The sequence below is a fragment of the Rhynchophorus ferrugineus genome, unplaced genomic scaffold (genome assembly GCF_030347505.1).
Source record: "Rhynchophorus ferrugineus isolate W39M unplaced genomic scaffold, kcgeb_rfMv2 rfM8, whole genome shotgun sequence".
NCBI classification, from domain to species: Eukaryota; Metazoa; Arthropoda; class Insecta; order Coleoptera; family Curculionidae; genus Rhynchophorus; species Rhynchophorus ferrugineus.
Genome location: NW_027472587.1, coordinates 14,864,131 through 14,885,603, shown reverse-complemented (window position 1 = coordinate 14,885,603; position 21,473 = coordinate 14,864,131). Strand labels below are relative to the sequence as shown.

The 21,473-nt window shown below is 33.6% G+C and overlaps 1 protein-coding gene and 2 long non-coding RNA genes across 7 annotated transcripts; 1 reads left to right on the top strand and 2 right to left on the bottom strand.

Annotated features, from left to right (window-relative positions):
- Nucleotides 1–1,101: 1,101 nt before the first annotated feature.
- Nucleotides 1,102–4,523, bottom strand: LOC143200906 (uncharacterized). 5 transcript variants are annotated; one of them, XR_013006841.1, is made up of 2 exons: nucleotides 4,408–4,523; nucleotides 1,102–1,567 (listed from the first exon to the last, which is right to left on the bottom strand). It is a non-coding gene; the product is annotated as an uncharacterized LOC143200906 (long non-coding RNA). The 5 variants fall into 5 exon arrangements; XR_013006839.1 differs by lacking the exon at nucleotides 4,408–4,523 and adding an exon at nucleotides 4,097–4,248; XR_013006843.1 differs by lacking the exon at nucleotides 4,408–4,523 and adding an exon at nucleotides 3,460–3,579.
- A 2,481-nt stretch (nucleotides 4,524–7,004) lies between these two features.
- On the top strand, nucleotides 7,005–10,163 carry LOC143200907 (uncharacterized). The gene is made up of 2 exons (XR_013006844.1): nucleotides 7,005–7,247; nucleotides 9,861–10,163. It is a non-coding gene; the product is annotated as an uncharacterized LOC143200907 (long non-coding RNA).
- On the bottom strand, nucleotides 10,057–21,277 carry LOC143200905 (putative 2-oxoadipate dehydrogenase complex component E1 homolog). Its single transcript, XM_076411680.1, has 17 exons — nucleotides 20,909–21,277; nucleotides 20,608–20,731; nucleotides 19,947–20,124; nucleotides 19,384–19,603; nucleotides 19,167–19,328; nucleotides 18,446–18,627; nucleotides 18,164–18,385; nucleotides 16,616–16,773; nucleotides 16,423–16,558; nucleotides 16,229–16,360; nucleotides 16,047–16,167; nucleotides 14,150–14,443; nucleotides 13,887–14,089; nucleotides 12,665–12,785; nucleotides 12,411–12,599; nucleotides 12,269–12,354; nucleotides 10,057–10,224 (listed from the first exon to the last, which is right to left on the bottom strand). The coding sequence occupies exons 1-17, from the start codon at nucleotides 21,039–21,041 to the stop codon at nucleotides 10,120–10,122; spliced, it is 2,766 nt and encodes a 921-aa protein (XP_076267795.1). The 5' UTR covers nucleotides 21,042–21,277; the 3' UTR covers nucleotides 10,057–10,119.
- Nucleotides 21,278–21,473: the final 196 nt, after the last annotated feature.

Below are 21,473 nucleotides of genomic sequence, written 5' to 3'. Positions count from 1 at the left end.
ATGACCATTATTATATAACAAATTATTTTTTACTAACAGCAGCTATACAAAATTAACACAATATTGAGTAGAGAATGCTATTCAATTAAGATCTCTAAATATGTTTTAAATCATTGTTGCTTTGTTTAAGATAATAGAACTTCCGGTTATTTATAAGAACAAATTTCCCTTCTCTACGAGGGTAGACTTAATAATAGTCCATTCACTTAATCAAATTTTACACCACATTCATTATAAAATATTGGTAACTATATTACACGGAAAGCTCGGTAGATATTTTGCTTCAACTACTTTTTACACACCATAGCACTGATCCAAAATAGAGAGGTGCCGAACTTAGTCATTAAAAAGCAACCATAAAGAACAAGCCATAGAATTAACTCATTTTAAATCGTTTTTAGTAAAGTTCTAACAAAACTTCTAACTAAAGTTTTAAGTAAGTTCTTAACATTCCCTATCAGAATAGAGAAACAGATCTATAGAAATTTTTTTATATTTTTATAGTATTAGAAATAAATCATAGAATAGAATGATTCTATCTATATATATTCTATGATTCAAGTGAAAACTGTCAATTTATTTGACAGAGATTTGACATTAATATGTACGTCAATGTCAGGGTCGGAACTATAGAAGGATAAATAAATTAGAATCATAATATTTTTAACTTAATTATTAATATAATTTGAATTAATATACTCTTGACTAGTAATGCCTTCTCCGCCAGTTTGCAGGTTTACATGTTTATTATGGTGCATTATTTTAGTTACTTTGAGGGTTAGTTATGGTTTATAATATGTGCTGATGACCTGTGGTTCTTCCTTGTCAGTCAGTCTGAAATGTAGACCATTTGTCAATTGGCTCTGGTGCTTGTTAAAGCTCTGAGCTTTGGAAAAGATAGTCTGTCAACCGTAATTTTTATTTTTTTCTTTCTTTAGAGGATAAAGGATAGAAAAGTCGATTTATTTTCAGAAATAATAATCTTTTTGACATTTGTTGGGGGGAGATTCTTTTCTGTACTGAGGAACGTGCAAAAATAAAATATATTTATTATATTGGTTCCGAAATCACAAATAATACAATTTATTGGATTAAAATTAATTAAAATAAGTTCGGTACATTTTTATATTACCGCTTGTATGAACGAGGCGAATAAAAGCGATCTGGCGACCTTGATTCCGCGTATATTTATTTTCGACATACCTGTTCACCGTTCATCTAAGAATAGCCGGTTTTATCACAGAGATTGAATTAAAATATCGCAATAAAAACATCGTTAATGTCATCGCACTTACTACACTAATTTGTACGTTCACACTAGCTTCAATTCACTGACGGTGGCGTAAATTATGACCCATACTAGGAGTAGTACCATGATGCCGATGAAGAAATAGGTCTTTTTTTGGTTCCACGGGCTGCTGTTGGTCAGATTGGGCGGTTGGAATTGGTGCCTTGCTGAGCGGCAAACCTCGGGGGTGCAAGTGGTCGTCGCTTTGACGTTTCCGTTAGTGTTGATCTTGTTCAGTTCGGTCCCTGCCTCGACGTCTTTCATGGACTTCTTACCCGTCTAGAAACGAAATAAATTAAGATCCCGACGCTTCGCTGGTGCCATCTAATACTTCGAGGTCAGTAATGGTACCAATAATAGGTATATTTTTAACTCATTCCTTATAACACAACTATACTTTTTCCTAATTCAGTTATTCCCTTAAGCCAAAGCATTTTACAGTTACCGCTTTCATTGTACCATCAGAGAAACACTACTTGGCAAAAAGTAAGTCTAAACCTGTAGTGCTTTCAATAAACAGCCAACGCACGTCATCAAAATTTATAATGCAACGTTGCCGCAACAATTTTTTTTTCTTTTATATTGACTCTGACAACAAAATACTAATGTAAATAAAATAATGAAACAAAAACAAATATAATTTATATTAACACTGTAGTACATCTAACGCATATTTATTCAAGGACTTAAAGTACAGTTAATTAAACAACCACAATAGTTTGTAGGTTAGAGTTGTTTTATTATATTTACGTGCACATATGACAACCGTGTCGAACAGTACGAATACAAATCGAATCGAATCGAATCGAATCGTCTTTGTTCAACTAATAGTAATACTGATAGTAAAATGAGGAGGACAAATGCTCCCAGTTTAAAAGGGATTTTAAGGTTTTATAAACCGAATTTGGCAATACTTTCGACGGTGCTGATGACGTGCATTGGCTGTTTTATTGGAACATATACATTAATTTTAAAGGATTTACAACAGATGCTATTACTGTTAAATATGATTTATATCGATACAAGAGCCAGTGTAGAAAAGAAGAAGAAGAATTAGTAGAGGGCGCTATAATTTGTATCGAGGCTGTTCAAAATTGTATAAAAGACCAGAGATGTAAATAAAGTCTCTCTTTTATTCCAAAGCCATAAGTGGTGTTATTAATTTCGGCCCGTCACGAATCATAAGTGATTCGTAACAGCATCAACATCAAAGACAAAGCCGAATATCCATGGTCCCAAGTTAAGGTTGTGCACTTGATGGGGACAGCTTGGTTTATACTATGATCTGTCAAAATTTAATGAAACCATCAATAGTTTCATTAAAAAAACTGCGCGAAAAAACGACTAGACTACAAGCAAAAACACAACAACGTTATTTTTCAGCATGATAACGCTCAACCACTGTTGCAAAACCGCTGAAAACATACTTGAAAAGATTACTACCCACACGCGTATTCTCCAGATTTTGCTCCTTCTGATTATTAGTTGTTCCGACGTATGAGTCGTGACCTGTTAGAGCAGCGCTTCATTTCTTATAAAGACCGTCTTTTCACAGTACAGCTTCAAATGTTTTTAGAATTCATTTCAATTCTTCAAAAAAATCCTTTAAAACTAATTTATAGGCCTGATAAAAAAATAACATCATTTCAAAAATCACGCTAAAAAGCACTTTTTCGTTTATATAACCTTAAAGATGAAAATGAACTTCATCACGTTTGCAAAAAACTTTCTCGATATCGCTTCACACTATTATACGTGAATGTCAAGTGCGGTACCATTACTTACATCGAACTAACAAGCACTTTATAACTAAACCAACAGATTTCCCACCCTATATAACATCAAAACAAATTCAAACATATTATCTAAATAATCGACAGTAAATGAAATAATCGCACGAAAAAAGAACAAATAATCTTACGTACGTTTTTGAACATCTCGAGGACGTCGGTTTCCGCGCGAGACGAGAAAGGGAAAGAAAAACCCGAAACAAACTTCACCACACCGAAAAACACGCAGCCATACCTCTTCACCTCGATAAGGCGTCAAAATCTAGAGTGCCATTTGTTGATACCCGTTCAATAAAAACATCGTTAACCGCGGTACTGATATCTTGAACACAATTGTTTATCATAACCTGCCCGTTATCGATGAGAAATGTTTTTATTTACCGTTTCGTTAAGGTACGACTGTTCGTTCCGAGACCGCTGGCGTTGTTATACTTGCAATATCATCGTTGGTCTGCTATTGTTGAATGGAATCGGCTTTATCGCTTTTTTTTCGAAAATTAATAATGCTAATGGGATTCTGTCCGATTCGACAATGTGTCGCGATATTTCAATTAAAAAAACTATTTTATAAAGTATATAGTAACGCGTATTGTGGCGAATACACACCAATAAGTAAAACAATTCAAAGTGGGCCTTGGAATCTAGGGTTCGTTGTTCGTTGCCGTCATAATCTGACGTTGGTGTCAATGTATACGGTTCGGTTATTAAAATTAGAGCATTTTTTGCTCTTGTTTGTTATCTGAAGTAAGTTCTGAATGAAAAAAAAATGTGAAACGCTTTTAAGACGTAGACATATCGATGATTGTTATCGGACGATCAAATAAAAATATTATAGTTTAACTTGCTTTCCAATGTGATTGTAACAATATTTACGCGCCGAGTGATAACAAAATAAAAAACACAGTCGACCAGCAAAACGATCGTAAAATTGTAAGTTTACTCTTAAAAAACAATTAACATTTTATACAGTGTTGCCTATGTTTATATATCAAACATTAAAAAATACTTCTGTACTTACAATATCACTATTATCAGATGTTTGTATCAGAACCATTGTGGAAAGAACAACAACGATAACTATCACGAGACATTGAGTTTGCAAGAATTATCATGCTTGAGTAGGTCGAATCGTATTGAAAACAACCAATAGCGGATTAATTCTACAACTTTCACCTAATTTCAGATACTTTAAATGAATTCTGGGTATTTCTGCAGTAACAGTATGTAGAATGTATGTGCAAAATTATAATTCGGTTTAATAAATGAACTTTGACGCATTACGCACGTCCTAGTAAAAAAATAAGAACGGACTATCGCTCTATTACTTACCCATTTTGACATTATCTAGCCGGTTTAACATTAAGCATTCTTGTTGGGTCTTAATTTTATGAAGGAGCAGTTGTCAAATTCATTTGTGTACATATACAATCTACGTGACATTTTACTTGACACTAACATTGACGTTAAAAAAACTGACTAATATTTTTAAATTATATGTATATTAAGTGCAAGTAAAATATTATTTACATTGTGTAGTTAAAATTAATCCCTTGAATATGGTATTATTTCATAGTTATTGTAAAGTTGTCTAAAGATAAAAATATCTAATTCTTGGATAAAAATTGGCATTTGTCTTAGCATTGACATTGACATTGACATTAGTAAGTAATACCGTAAAAATTATATGCGTGGCACAATCATAGAGAAATAGAGATTTAACTTCACAGGAAATTTTGGGGAAATGTTTCGCGACATCCAAAAACTAGAGGTCGCTACTTTTAACTTACTACTTGCTTTAACCGCTACGCTATAAGCCCCGATGGGATCTGATTGGGTCATTTTGTTTCTATGGTACGTTTGTTTATTTATTTTAAACACCATTTTCAGTATGGCTGACATATGAATTAGTGCGTTTAGAGATTAAATTATTAGTTTATTAGTATAGGCCCTATCTCAGTCTCTGGTTAAATAATGGTTGTATATGTCACTGCTGTATTTTTATTATATGCACCTCACTACACAACACTACACAAGATCAGATTGTTTGATTCTTTTGAGCCTGTGTCCTGTTCTGGTGGCATTCAAAAGCTGCAATAGTTCAATATTCTCATGAGAATGGAATTTTTCCTCATGCCCCTTGCAATTCTCTTGATTTCTTGACTGACTGTGGGTATCTGAAGGTCTCGTTGTAGGTAATCAGTCCTATAGTATTTGGGTGCACCCACAATACCTCTCAGGACTTTGTTCTGAAAAATTTGTTTTTTATTTATGTTACTCTTTGCAGAACATCCCCATAACTGAACTCCGTATGTCCATATAGGTTTCAATATTTGCTTATATAATAGCAATTTATTATGCGATAATTGCGATTTTCTTCCAATTAGCCAGTATATTTTCCTATATTTCAATTCCAGTTCTTTTCTTCTATATATGTTCCTTCCAGCGAAGTCTTGCATCTAGATTATTTAATGTTATTGGTGCTTGTACGGTCTGTTTATAGGTGAACTGCACATGTACAGATTTACTTTTATTAATTCTTATTTTCCAAGCTTGTGTCCAATTATTTATATTGTCACTTGCCTGTTGTAATTTTTGTGAGGCTTCTTCACTATTGTCTCCGACCGCTATAATCGCAGTATCATCAGCAAATGTAGCCATCGTAATATTCTCCATTTGTGGTATATCATAAGTGTAGAGTAGATAAAGCATTGGTCCCAGTACAATTCCTTGTGGTACACCTGCTTTAGCTTCTTTATTGTAGAATAAACTTCTTCTTGTTTATCTCTAAACATTCTGGTTGTAATGTATGATTTTAATAGTTCGATGTGTTCTTTTGGTAACATTTTCTGTAGGTTATGAACAAGGCCCTCATGCCAAACCTTATCGAAGGCTTGTGCTACATCTAAGAATATAGTTACATCTGTTATTCTGTGGACCTGGTCAATTGTTGAGTGCTTGTTAATAAACCCAAACTGGTGTGTTGGTATTAGGTTTTTTCTCTCTATGATCCGTTTTATTCTTTTCAACAAGAGTTTTTCAAAAACCTTAGATATTACTGGCGGCAGTGAATAGGTCTATAGGCTTTTATTTCGTTTGGTGTTTAATAACATTAATAATATAAATAAATAAATATGATTTAAAATATACATACTGTCTTTACTTATTTATAGTTTTTTTTATATTTTAAATTTTCCTCTTTACCGACAAGAGTTTTTTTGGACTCGACCTACAATTTAACGTGGACTCCAAACCACGGTCCTCGGCATTAAGCCTACTGACTGGCGAGTGACCAACTCAGAAGACATTCGATCTTACCCAGCCTGGTTACTGACGCGACTGGGATTATCTTCCTTGTCGAATTTTGCACTCTTGCCTAAGGACATTCACAAATGTTAAACAGTTACAAACATAAATTGACGATCACACCATGCCCCAGCAGGATTCGAACCCGCGACTATCCCAATAGCAGGAGGACAGTCCTGTTGCTTTTACCATTGCGCCAACGAAGCCAGCTTTACTTATAGTACTTTAATTTATCTTAACTTTAAGATGGTACGTGTTACAAAAAACTCGTTTAAATTTTTGTGTTCAGCAGGTACAATTTGACAAAAAAAAGTAATTTTATTTAATGTTATACAACAAAAAAGTTGTCGCACAGTGTTATTATTTTTCAATATGTAGTTTATTTAAAATGTTGCTATTTAGAACTGGTTTTTAAGTTTCTTTGTATTTTTTGTCTTTGTCTAGCAATTCGTTTTATTGCAAAAAAAACCTTGACGACGAAAACGCTTTTATTTTGAACCAGTAGTTCGTTGCAAATGTGCACGAGGAAGGTGAAATTGTAGTACCATTCCATTGAACGGTGGAACAACTTTTACACCGGACCAGTACTACCATTACCAGCTTTCATTTCCATCAGTTGATCTCATCTCTTGAGCTGCGTTTTAAATTTTTTTCGTCAAGGACACCGACGAGCAATACTCGTACACGGAAATATAATTAATTATAATTTTAACATTGTGTGCAGTGCGTGTGTCTGTACCAGTAATCGTGAACTATCCGCCGATGATACTCGATCTAAACTATCTGTGATATTTACCAGTGGTAACGAGATGATCAATAAAAGCACGGAAGTTTTGACGCCAGAAAAATCAGTATTTGAAATGGAAGTAAGTTTTAGATACGTTCGTAACCAAGTATGTTTCAAAATATTTTCTATATAAATAGATACCAAGGTTATACATTCTATGTTATCAAACAACAATATGTTACCAAAATATATGTTTATTATCTAACAAGCTAATTAACAAACCATTTTAATAAATATAAATATAAAAGTGATTTCAAACAAATATTAAAAGCTATCTATAGTGTAATTAAATCGCATTTTGGTAGGATGAGAATCAAAGAATCCTCTCTAATTGAACGAATAAATTTTCAGAGAAAGTCTCATTAGTGTTTGATAGTTTTATTTCGCACGTTTAGTTAATAAACATAGCCTTTCTAATTTATTAAACTTGTTTTAAGAAAAGCGAAATATATTTATTATCTATTTAAAATTGCGGTTATGTCAAGGATTATGTCAGTTGCGGTTTGAGTTGCGTTTCGATGAAACAAAAGTTCAATGTTTCTTTTTCTAAGATGTAAATTATATCTTGTAATAGTATCGAAAATATTTATTACTTAATATTCCGCTATGTAGTGAAAGTTTATTGACGTGCCGTTATGAAAATCGTAGGCGGCCTTGTTTAAAGCGTGCCAGTATTCCATACTATATATTTGTTTATTTTGTTGTTTCAAGGGCACTGATAGTCACATAATATTAAAATTCACATAAAAAACAAGTAAATATTCGACTAAATGTAAGTAGATTTGTTTCTCTGAAATCTGAAATTATAATATATAATCATAGAGTAATAGAGATGCAACTCAATAGGGGACTCTGGCGCAAAGTTTTGCTTTGCCCAACATCCAGAGGTCGCATAATTGGCCATTCAAGTAATTTGATTGGTTAATTTAAATCTCCCTTATAGGCACCTGTAAGAAAAATATTTTACTATGAAGGCATTTGATTGGCTCATTAGTAATGATTGGCACGTGACAGCCTTGAGGTTATGTTTAATTGACCAATGAAATTTAAATAAAAAACAATTTTTTTCTGAAAAAAATTTATTAAATTAAATTAAATTAAATATAAATATATGTAAAAGTAAATACATATAAATATAATATAAAAATAAATATATCTATAAGACGTAAGTATTATCTCTTCCGTCTTTTTCCTTTTTCATATTTGTTTAGTGCCATTAATTTAATCTATTAGATATCTTTTCTATCATGGGTTTTATCAAAAGTATATAGCACACCTTCTTATTTGTAATATTCTATATGGAAAATCACTTTGTAGTGTACAATTAAAATAAAAGGATTTGAATTTACATTTTTGAAAGATATTTCACAAAAATATGTTATATTATCGACGTGGCAATATCGTGGGATAAAATAAGAGTTTAAAAATTAAAAATTAATTAAAAGAAGAGGTTAGAAGAGCCCTGCTGACGTTATAATGAAACAATATTCTGGAGCATAAGATATTACCTTGGCTTGTCTATTCATATAGGAACATCTGAAATTTATTATAGAGTCATCCCCGCTATTATAATTATTTAAAGAGCCCTCATGTTCTTCCTCTTCACAATTTTCTAAAGGCCAACGAGATGAACAAAATGAACTTATGTTAAATGATTCAAATGACTTCTAAAACATACTAGTCGAGGACGTGTATTCCTGAATTCATTAGCTGGATCCAAAAAAAAACTATCTTGTTTAAATAGCCTTAAGCCAATATATTTATATGGACAATTACACTATTTTTCTTTAATGAAAAAAAACCCTCAAGGTAGTTATTAAATTGATGACACTTTAACAAATTTGTTCTTACGTGAGCAATAAATTTTATAGCAATATTCCTCGTGTGTTGAATATCGGTCGACCTACTCTTAATAGATTTGCATTCAGGAACTACTATTTATTTTAATGGAGCTGCAGCTATTGATCCAAGAAGAAAAGTATATACCCGTTTGCATAACTTCATTCGGAAGGGGATTGATTTTTAAAATTAAAAAAATCATTATTTGATGTTTGAATATATATGAATAAACTTACAACAACAAACCACAAAACATGATGTAACGATCATACATTTCTTTGATACTTAATTCGTTCGGTTGGGATTTTTAACATTATCAACCATTGTTTAATGACATCCAAATACTTCTTCGAACGAAAACGATTCTGCATTTCTTTACTATCTGTGCATCCGGAAACACAACACTTCCTAGATCAAAAATTCACTTTACTTTTTGTACTACCGACTTATATATACTAATGAACTAATAATTTAATCTCTAAACGCACTATTCCTTATGACAGCCATACTGCAAATGACGCTTAACATAAATAAATAACGAACGTAATATAGAAACGAAGTAAGACAATCAGATTCCGTCGCGGCTTATAGGTAGCGATTAAAGAAAGTAATAAGTTAAAAGTAGCGACATCTACATGTTGGACACCGCGAAACATTTCTCCAAAATTTCCTATTAAGTTAAATCTCTATTTCTCTATGTATATAATAATTTTAGTTGTCATATTTTGACATATCTGTCAATTTTTACGTCACCGTTTGACATAATCAATGCCGATCGACTAATATTTTGTGTTTTAACGTTTAATTATCACTTTCATGTCGTCTTAAAGTGACTATTAATATTTCTTTTTAGGTACAGGAACCATACTCCACGGATAATAAGAAAAAACTTAGAAACCGTGTCCACCTGGTGTCCTGGGACCGTAAGAAGTCCTACATATTGGCTGTTTTCGTTGGCTGTTTTGTGGTGTGGTGTCTAATCTTTTTTCCCATGCTTATTTTTAAGGGAGACATGTAATTAATTGACGGCGAATCAGTATATGCACCGATTTTAAAGAGCACGATCGTATACATTTATTTTAATGACGAGTCAAATACAAATATAATTTTATTCACATGACAAAAGGTATGGTGATAAGGTCTCTCTGCTGTTGCGTGTGAATCTTTCCAACTCCCGTAGCAGGTGTTGCAGCCGTCGGTCTTCCAGAAAATTTGATCTAGAAAAGATATAACTAAATCATTTCACTGAGCTAACATCATTTGAAGTAAGTAAAAACGCAAAACTGCGCTAGCTATAAAACTAGCTTGCTTTTTATTTTTGCAGCAGTGTTATTTTGTTACTTTAATTTTTATGTAGTAGACATTAAACAAAATATATATATTTTTGATATATCACTTTGTTTTATTTTAAATTAAGTTCTTTATTATTAAGAAGAAAGGTTTAAAAATTTCAATATTTTAACGAAGTTAATTTATGTCACTTACAGCTCAAAACTGCCCTTTCAATATGGTTAAAAGACAACAAATTTATTTATATAGTTTGCCCAATAAAATGGATAATCCACATAATACATGACATTGAATTGCAGTTTGTAAAAAATATAAAATTATAGTTAAAAGAGATAGAATGCTGTCTGATGTATCGGAACATGTAACCAGGCCAGTCTTCTACAGGTGGGCCATGTTGCCAAATCTCTACAAAGTTCTTCAAAACATTAATGACAATAATTAATAACCTCTAATTATTAAAAACTGGAAAACGTAAAATAAAATTCAAATTTGATGAGGCAACATTGGCTTTTTATTGGACGGGCTATTTTTTTTAGGCAAGTTCCTTATTCTTTTTGTGTTAATATTATGGCTATTTAAAAAATTTAAATAACTGAAACAAGAGTCGAAAAATTCATTTTGTGGGATGCCGCATTACTTCCGCATTAGGTCTATTTAGTCTTAGATAGAGATAACGATTCTTAGACCAATATTATCAGTTTATAACGTACTTATGTTATTGTGCATGTTTCATTATTTTCCTGATTCTTTGTAATTTGTAAACATATAGTCTTAGTTTATTTATAACTTATAGTCTATCCAATAAAACAGTCATTTTTAGTCATTAAAATTTATGACGTCAGCACATCGCAATGTTGCCGCTTTAAATTAAATTTTTGACTTACAACGTTTCATCACTGATTTTTTGAAGGACTTGGCAGACATTTGATAACTGTGTCGGCCAGTACCAACAGAAATCGAATTTTACAGACTGATTCGGTTACATATTCCGACGCTGATATCAGAGAGCATTCTATCTCTTTTTAATCAGGGTAAAATCAGATGGAAAAATCCGCTACGAGTTTAAAACTAATTTTACATTTTTGCATACTGTATTTTACAGTATATTCGACGTCGTCTATGACGTGTATTGGTTGTGTTCTTTATTCTTTTTGTATAAAAATATGGCTATTAAAAAATAATTGAATACTTATAATTAAATTTGTTTTGTGGGATAGATTGATTGTTTTCTGTTTTGTCTAAGATCGAGGAGATAACGATTTTTACCCCAACCATTTTTTACTCCTAATATTGCTAGTTTATAACTTATTTATTTTATTTTGCATATTTTCTATTCTTTTCTTGATTATTTTTCGTTAAATTTCTAAACATAACATATATTTTTTAAATCATTATGTTCATTAAAATCGACAACGCCATCTGTTATCTGATGAATGAAGATGACAGTGATTTGAAGATGTTGTTTATTTAATAAAGTAGCTTGTGATACGTAACTGTATTTTAATTGCACGTTAGTAACTAGATAAAATATACGTGAACGTTTCATTTTTATTTTTAGTTCAAATTTGAAAGAGATATGCAACCCACAATGTTCTAAAATAACGTTTTTTTACTTTGCCTGAAAAAGAATTAAGAATCGATGGGGAATTATCAGAGAACGACTATAATGTTTCACAGCCTTCTATAAACGATATTCTTCTTTTTTTTTTGGGATGGTGTAACAAATTAGCTAGCCTTTAGAAAGTAGAAAAAGAAAAATATATTTTTTTAAATATTTTGTTTACACATTTGCTAATTAATTTGACTTTAAATGTGTTAAAGTTAAAACTGATTTAACAAGGAAAAGTGTTCAAATAGATATGCTTTCTTCAAATAAAAAAAGAACGTTGTAAAACGTGATTATTTCAGATGTAGGTAACTAGATAATATACATAGTGGGGTTTTTTAATGTTTTTTTTTTAGAAAACTTACTGGCTTTCCTATTAGGTTCTCGAATCTACGTTTGACGAAACTCCAAGCCCCCATATTCTGTGGCTCTTCTTGGCACCATATGAACACTATACAATAACATTAAAAATGATCAGAAATCCAACAATACAATCAATAGCCTCACCCTTGGCGTTGCCATAGAGTGACAGTTCCGCCAGCAACTCCGAAGCAGGAAATGGGCAAAACGATTCGACGCGTACTATAGCGGTGTCGTCTATACCAACTGACTGTCGTTCTTTGTCCAAAGTGTAGTAGTGTCTTCCAGAGGTGAGCAACACTCGCGTAACATTGGCCGGAGAGACTTTGCGGTCACCTAGTATTGAAATCATGTAATAGGGCGTAAAAAAAATGAAGCTCGTGCTTATATATCAGCTCTACCTATGACCGGGTTGAAATGGGTTCCTCGTTCCATTTCGGCGAAGTTCGACACGCACTCGGGATCCCGCAGGAGAGTTTTTGGCGTGATCACGATCAGAGGTTTGCGGAAGGGCCTGATCATCTGAAAATAGAACAAACGAGAGACGAATGAACATGTAACAGGTCAATGAAAAGTCCCCAGCCTACCGTAGTAGTTTTTATTAGTTTTTAAATTAGTTTTTTTTTATTCAACAAAATTCCCTTCAAGGGTGCTACCATTTTGTAGTACGATTTGTCCTTTGCTTCAAAATAGGCCTCAGTTTCGGCGATCACTTCTTTATTCGACGAACATTTCTTTCCAGCGAGCATTCTTTTGAGATCTGAGAACAGGAAATAGTCGCTGGGGACCAGATCTGGAGAACACGGTGATGAAGAAGTAATTCGAAGCCCAATTCCCCATCGTTTTCACTGACTTGTGACACGGTCTCTTGGTGAAGCAGCACTTTCTTTTTCGGTTCAATAACACTATGTAATAGTCGCTGTTGATGGTCCTTCCTTTTTCAAGGTAATCAATGAAAATTATTCCATGCGCATCCCAAATACAGACGCCATAACCTTGCCAGTCGACTGTTGCGTTTTCCCACGTTTTGGAGCGGGTTCATCGTGTGGAGTCCACTCGGATGGCTTTCGATTGGACTTCGGAGTGAAACTGGAGCGTGTTGTCCAGTAAATATATCGCTACCACATTGCATTATTAAATAACTTTATTTCAGGTCTTAAGGCGAAATCTTTGATAACCTTCTACATTTGATTTTGAGGTCATCGTGCAGTTTTTAACTGCAGTTCAATTAATCGAAAAACTTGTTTTCTGTTTTTACAGTTTTGTTTTATTAGTTGCCCATATAGGCTTTATAATTGACTGAGTAAGACTGGAGTATCTTCTGATCTGTTTTGGTTTTTTTTGCCTAGCGTGACGATTCCAAGTATCGACATGAATGTCAAGATATTTCGTTGATTCTTCTTAAGGAATTAGGTACCTCTCAAATGGTAATAAGCTGTATTTTACAGTTTCTAGTCCGTTTGTGAATTTGGCTAACGATCACTTGTACATATTTTGGAGACCTAGATAGAGATATGTCTTTTGCCGTAATAACTGTGTCGTCAGCAAATGCTACTTTTGTTTCTGATATATCAGATATATCAGAAACTTTAGATATTATATCAAATGCATTTCGTGACTCACCTGTCGTCTTAAAAGATGAAAATACTGCGCTGGTGTACTAGGCTGACACACCTGCATGTTAACAGTCTCTGCATCAACGCGGTCTTCCTTCGAATCGGTCAGTTGCAGGAAGCGCTCTATCCTGGCCGAGCTGTGTTCCGGTCCCGCACCATCGTAACCATGCGGAAGCAAGACCGTCAGTCCGCTCTGAGCCAACCATTTTGCTGTAGAAAACAACACCAGATAAGCCCCACCACCATCACCTTACCCCCTAATAGGCGTACCCTCTCCAGAACTGATGAAGGTATCGAAGATCACCTGAGCTCCATTGAAGAAATCGCCAAACTGCGCTTCCCAGACGATGAGGTTGTTCGGATTCTCGATGCTCATTCCATACTCGAAACCCAGCACGGCCTCCTCGGATAGGATGCTGTTGGCTATCTCGAAGTAACCCTGGTTCGGTTGCATATCGTTCAGGGGAATGTAGATGCTGTTGGTCTCTTGGTCGACCAGCATGCCGTGTCTTTGGGAGAAGGTCCCCCTTCCGACGTCTTGGCCGCTAATACGAACATTGTGACCTTGAAAACGTGAACAATCAGCTTATTTTGTGAAAATATTTAAGATGAGAGGTTATAACTCTAACCTATAAACTATTGTGGCTGTATAATTAGCTGTAGTTTTTAGATATAGTATAATGTTAAAATAAATTGTTTCTGATAACAATTTTGTTCAATTATTTTATTTAGACTAGAATTTTGTTGTATGTCAAAGCCAAAATGAACTAAAACTCAGAGCTGATGCGGCAACATTGCGACATTTTGAAGTCACAAATTTATATGACGTATGTACAAAATAACTTTAAATAAACTATATATCAGTTTTGTGACTTAAAATCAACCCTAGTGAACCAGTGACTGATTATTATTTTGTGAATTACACAAAGTAATTCGACAAGCTTAAATCGACTACATGTTTAAATTGGTTTGTGAATTATAGCATTTTAAGTGAAGTAACTTTTGTTATTGTGGAAAAAATGGATAAAAAGGAATATCGCGTGTTGATAAAATATTGCATTTTGAAGGGGAAAAAATACAATTGAAGCAAAAACTTGATTTGATGCCGAGTTTCAGGACACTGCCCCAGGAAAATCAACCATTAAGGAATGGTATGCTAAGTTTAGACGTGATGAAATGAGTACCGAAGACTTACCGTCTTCACATAGTCACGCAGTGGACGGCCAAAATATGTTGTTACCGACGAAAACATTTAAAAAATGCACAAAATTATGTTGAATGACCGAAAATTGAAATTAAATAAAATAGCAGACTCTCTAAAGATATCAACTGAACGTGTATCATTTACGAATATTTGTGTATGAGAAAACTCTGTGCAAAGTGGGTGCCGCGCGAGCTCACTTTTGACCAAAAACAACGACGAGTTGATGATTCGGAGCAGTGTTGCGAAGATGATCAAGCGTAATAAACCCGAGTTTTTGCGTCGATATGTGAGAATGAATGAAATATGGCTCCATCATTTCACTCCTAAGTCCAATCAACAGTTATCCGAGTGGACTGCACGCGATGAACCGACTCCAAAGCGTGGGAAAACTCAACAGTCGGCTGGCAAGGTTACGGCATCTGTATTTTGGGATGCGCATGGAATAATTCTCATTGACTACTTTGAAAAAGGAAGGACCATCAACAGCGATTATTACATAGCGTTATTGGACTATTTGAAGGACGAAATCGCGGAAAAAAGGCCGCATTTGAAGAAAAATAAAGTGCTGCTTCACCAAGACAATGCACTTTGTCACAAGTCTATGAAAACGATGGCAAAAAGTTCTCAGATCTCAAAAGAATGCTCGCTAGGAAGAAATTTTCGTCGAATGAAGAGGTGATCGCAGAAACTGAGGTATATTTTGAAGCAAAGGACAAATCATACTACAAAAATAGTATCGAAAAGTTGGAGGGTCACTATAATGTGTATCACCCTTGAAGGGAATTATGTTGAATAAAAAAAACTAATTTTGCCAAAAAAATGTGTTTTACTATGGTAGACCGGGACTTTTTAATTGACCTGTTACATCAAGCAATTCAACACTTATCAAAATACATTTACGCACCTAATATGTAATTATGTGTTGAAAGCTGTATGAAATAGGGATGTTTATCTTAATTTTACCTTCTAACAACAAAGAGCCAACTGCCAATGCCTCCGCTGTGGACCAATCGATTCCTTTCCCATCCGTGATCCGGGTTAAGCGATTATTGACATGTCCTCTTGCTATTGTCGGATGAATGGCCTAGATCACAACAAAACAATCCTGACATAGAGAAAGAACTGGAACCATTAGGAAAACTTACAAAATTGCTGGGATAGTGAACCGATTTCAAACCGACGAACGTCATTACGTCACTAGCAATGCCCGTGTCCCAAATAGTGATAGCCTCATCCGGTTGCGATATGTTCTGCCACTGTTCCTTGAAATATGAATCCTGCAAGAGGTTCGATCACTCAATCGAACGGATACCAGGTGATTTTACCAACTAAACCCTACCTCGGCTTCCCATTCGTCGGCGGCTTTCAGTTCTTCGTTCAACCAATCGAAATACTCGTCGTATAACTCGTCGCATTCTTTATCCGATATAACTTCTTCTCCCTCGAGTTTGGAACGATATAGTTGAGGAACGGACCTGTAACATTTTTCGTTGGTGGAGATGGTATGTTATAGCAGAAAAAATGTCTTCCACCTTCTGGAGTTGATGACGGAATACAGAGCCGGATTGGTGAACGTCGGGTCGTCCATTTCGTTATGGCCCCATTTCCTGAAGCAGTTCATGTTAATAAATACGTCCTTCCTGAACCGTCTTTGATAGTTACAAGCTAGCCTTGTTGCTTTTAGTACTTCCTAAATAATAAATAAGAGTAGATACCGCTCTATCGATAGTAATAAGCGCTTGTTAAAACTAAAACTTATAATAATTCCCAGAGAAATAGATACTTAACAGTATGGGGAAATGTCATCCAACATCAAGATGTCGCCACTTTTAATGTATTACTTGCTTTGATAGCTATGTTAAGAACCGCGACGAGATCTAATTGGTTCATTTCGTTTTTATGATGCGTTTATTGTTTATTAGCCGACTTCAAAAAAGGAAGAAGGTTATATGTTCTCCTGTAGATATATTTTTTAATGTATGTTCGCCGATTGGACCCCGTCAATTATGGATCGATATTCAAAATTCTTTTTATATTCGAAAGAGTGTACTTCCGAGGTGGTCTCATTGGCACCAAGTTAAGATCTGTTGAGGGAAGATACATTCAACGTTTGAGAAATTATCGCTCATCATGATGAATATAAGGGCGCTTTAGATAATTTACATTCTTTATAACGGAGAATGTACTCTAATTGTTCCTAAATGAACAAACAAAGTTTTACGTTGTACCGTAGTATATATATATATATATATATATATATATATATATATATATATATATATAATTGCAACTTTTGTTTACAATCAATTATGAGTAACTCAATAGATCGGCAATTTTACATTGATTTTATAGAGGCAATGCAATATCTCATGCCCCAGACAAGTGGTGCAGATAAAATATCGATATTTTCTGGAAAAAATATCGATATTTTTTCTAGCCGATATTTTTCTATATTTTTTTAACATAAATTAAATATAATTTTTAAAATAATATTTTTAGGCTAATAATAATAATTAATATTTAGGCTAATGGTAATAATATTTCACTATATTTACTTTTTTCTTAAAAATATCAATATATTTTTTGTAAAATATCGATAATTTTATGTTGTAAAAAATATATCGATATTTTTTTTTCTTTGATATATCGATATTTTTTTCGGTGGCCAACAGCCCTACCCCAAACTCCAACAAAAAGGTTTTATTATAATAACAGTAGGTCTTTGAGCTATATCTTTTATTTTATCCCGTAATATTTTTTAAGAAGTTTATTTAATAAATTTACCTCAGAAACTAAATTGTTTTTTATTTCAATTTCATTGGTCAATTAAATGTGACGTCGGGGCTGTCACCTGCCACACCTGCGTGCCTAACTTTATCAAAGAACCAATCAAATGTCTTCACAGCACAATGTTTTTCTTACAGATATCTATAATGAAGATTTAAATTGACCAATCAAATTACTTGAATGACCGATTATAACCCCATCTGGATATCGGGCGTAGCGAAACTTTTCTCCAGAGACCCCAATTCTTCTTCTCTCTCCAAAGTTCTCTCTCTATTACTCTATGAAATAATTACCTCCGGATGATCTCCGTTGACATGTATGACGGGCGCTGAGACAATCTTAGCCAGATCCGTACAGTATCTAGACGACCTCCCTCTGTCGGCCGGCGTGGTAAACCCAACCTGATTATTAACGACTAGATGGACGGTGCCGCCAATCTCAAAATGCGGCACGCCACTCAACTCCAGACACTCTTGATTGATTCCCTGTCCGGTCAAAGCGGCGTCTCCGTGAACCTAACACGTTTGTTTAAAGAAGACTATCACATAACCTCATTTTCCTGAATATTCCGATACCTGCACGTTTAGAATTTTGTCGCCCCACAATTTGTTGTGACCATAGTCGCCATCCTGACAAGTAAGCTGTTTTGCTCTGGTTTTTCCCATGGACACGGGATTCACCGCTTCCAAGTGGGATGGGTTAAATAACAAGGAAACGTGGATCGACTTGTCGTCGAACTCAAGATTCGTAGATGAAACTAGACGAAAATCGATTAATTATTATTTTAACTCATCGTTATGTTCATGAAGTATCCAAAATTTTTCAAAATTTATGATTTTATACATAAACTCCTTCATTTAACGCTATAATTAACGTAAAACTAACCTGAACGAAATAAAATCTCACGGGGTAATATCAGGCGAATACGACGTTTAGGGTTATTAAGTTTTTTTGTTAAAATTTTATATTTATATATTATTCTTCAAATATACGTATAATTTTCAAGAACTGGCAACGTTGCACATTAAAATCCTTGTGCACATGCCATGATTCTCCAGAATTAAACTCTTGTTAGCATGTAAACTCAGTAAAATTTGCGAATAAAGTCTACAAACACTTTAATATTTGATGAACCGAAATTTTAATATTTGTAGAACCGAAATTACGAGGTTAAAAGCCTCCACACTCTTATATGACGATTGTCTTAGCTTCTTAATTGTGTAAATTCTTTGTCATAACTATAGTGATAAAATCCTTGTAATGAAAAATTCTAAATATCTCGTACAGAAAATATACCTAAATGACTGAGGACATCTCCATTGCATTGATATTTTTCAGGAAAATCGGGATTCCCCCTCAGTTTGTAGAACATTTGGGCCGGAGGGTACCGGAGTAGGCCGGTTAGGAGATTCAGGCGCCCTCTGTGAGGCATCGCCAGTACTATTTGCTCGAGGTTATCTAAATGTCAAATCATAATATCTCTAAGTTTTTTTACGGTTTCTTTTTTGTCTACCTTTAGCTGCCGACTGAAATATTTCATGGAAAACCGTCATCATGTTTTCCGAACCTTCTGCTCCGTATCTTTTGACGCTCGAGAATTTTTTCGCTAGAAAATTGTCGAAGGCTTCCGACTGTATTAATAGAGTAAGAATGGTCCGTTTCGTTGGAATGTCAATTGTAGAATTCGCCAAAGATTCGAGCTGGTCGGCGAACCATTCTCTTTCTTCTTCGCTCTGAAACAACGCAATTAGATAAGTAATTATGTAAGTTTTAATAATAGCTTTATTTCCATTTAATTGAACTAAAACCTGCCCTCTATTGTCGAAATGTTATAGTAGCGTAGTTATAATTCATAATTTCGATAGTTGAAATGTCATTGTTCCAAAAATTGACGATTGGTCGACTATGAATGAGACAGACCTGTTTTGAATTGTATAATTCGTTCAATTCGAAATACAATAAATGCTTCTATTTATGCCTCAGAAAGGACGTTGAAACTATATTCATTGAAAAGTAGCAATTAAAAATTGAGTGATTAAAAATTTTAAAATCTAAAAAACAACAAAAATACTATACCTCTAAATAATCAAATTCCGCTGCTATATAAGTACAATAAACTTTATTTAAATAATCAATCACATCTCCCAAGGCTACTTTAGAAGAGGGAATACCAACAACAATTCCATCCAACGAATCTATAATTTCGTGCGTGTTCTCAAACCCATATCTTCTTACATCCAATTCTTCGTCATTGCTACAACATCATATGTTATCAATGTAAATAAAAATTTTTATAGTTGTAATTTATTTCTATACAGTATAATCTGGAATTGCCCCTAAAATAATTTTTTTGGAGTAATAGAGCTTTATAAGGGTAACCGATATTTGACAGATAAAAATGAAAACTCCGGTAAAAATCTGGGATTATGAATATTTAAATAGATAATTCGGATTTCATTTCTAGTATTCAGACGTCATGTTGCTTTATTATCTATAGTTAATGTAATCTAGAAATCCTATTCTCTTTTATATACCGCATTATATTATCGAGTAATTTTATTTAACATAAAAAGTTATTAAATCTAGCTCATCGAAGATGGCCCTGTTGGACATATGCTGGAAATACCTTTCAAAATATAAATATTATAACATCTGTCAAATAAATATGCAGATAGTAACTTCATTATGGGGTTTTAATTCAATTCAAAGCTCTACGACTCTAAAAAGTACCCTTTACCTTGTAAATTTAGCAAATGACACTGGATCAACGCTTGAATATCTATGGCCGTATTTTCTATAAGCCTCAACTAAACGATATAAATTAGATGCATTACATCTTTTCTGTAATACTTGTTTGGAAACTAAAAGTAAAACGTATTATTATTATGAATGGATATGCAACCCAATATACACACATATTTGGCACATTTGCAGTTTATTAAATGTTCATGCCTTGATTGTAAAAACTTTTACTGATATTAAAACGTGTTAGTTAAGCTTACTAGACATATTTTTAAGAATAACAAGAGTTTTCGTACCTGTGTAAGAGCTAGATGGTTTCTTTTTGTATCCAAAAACATTATCTGTTTGATAAAACCGATATAGATATTTGTGAGCAACGTGCAGCTTGTTGTGCCTGTTCTTCACTAATCTATAAACGCTGAAGGACATTTTGTCGAAGGTTTTAACTGTATTTATGAAAAATCACTTAACAAAGGTCACTATTTCCTTTTAAATAGTCACTACCGATTTATCAACGGGACTCTAATCGTATATTTAACAAAAACATCGCGTTATCATCGTCCCTATTTCTATATATACATAAGACAGCGCAAACTTATTTTGATTACAGCTTACGAGAATGAAGATGTTTTATTTTTATTCGTAATATTATTTTTAACTTCTCCGTTTCATAATCGTAAACAATGCAAAGATTTGATAAAAGTGGGTGGTTTAGAAATAAATTCGTGTTTTGTTCTCTAAGTCCAATACTAGATGACGCTATCATCGGCAACATTTTCTACTATGGATAATTTTGTTTGACAGGTTTCAAAATTGGTTATGTTTTAGGTTATAGTAAATAATTCAGAAAAGTCTCATATA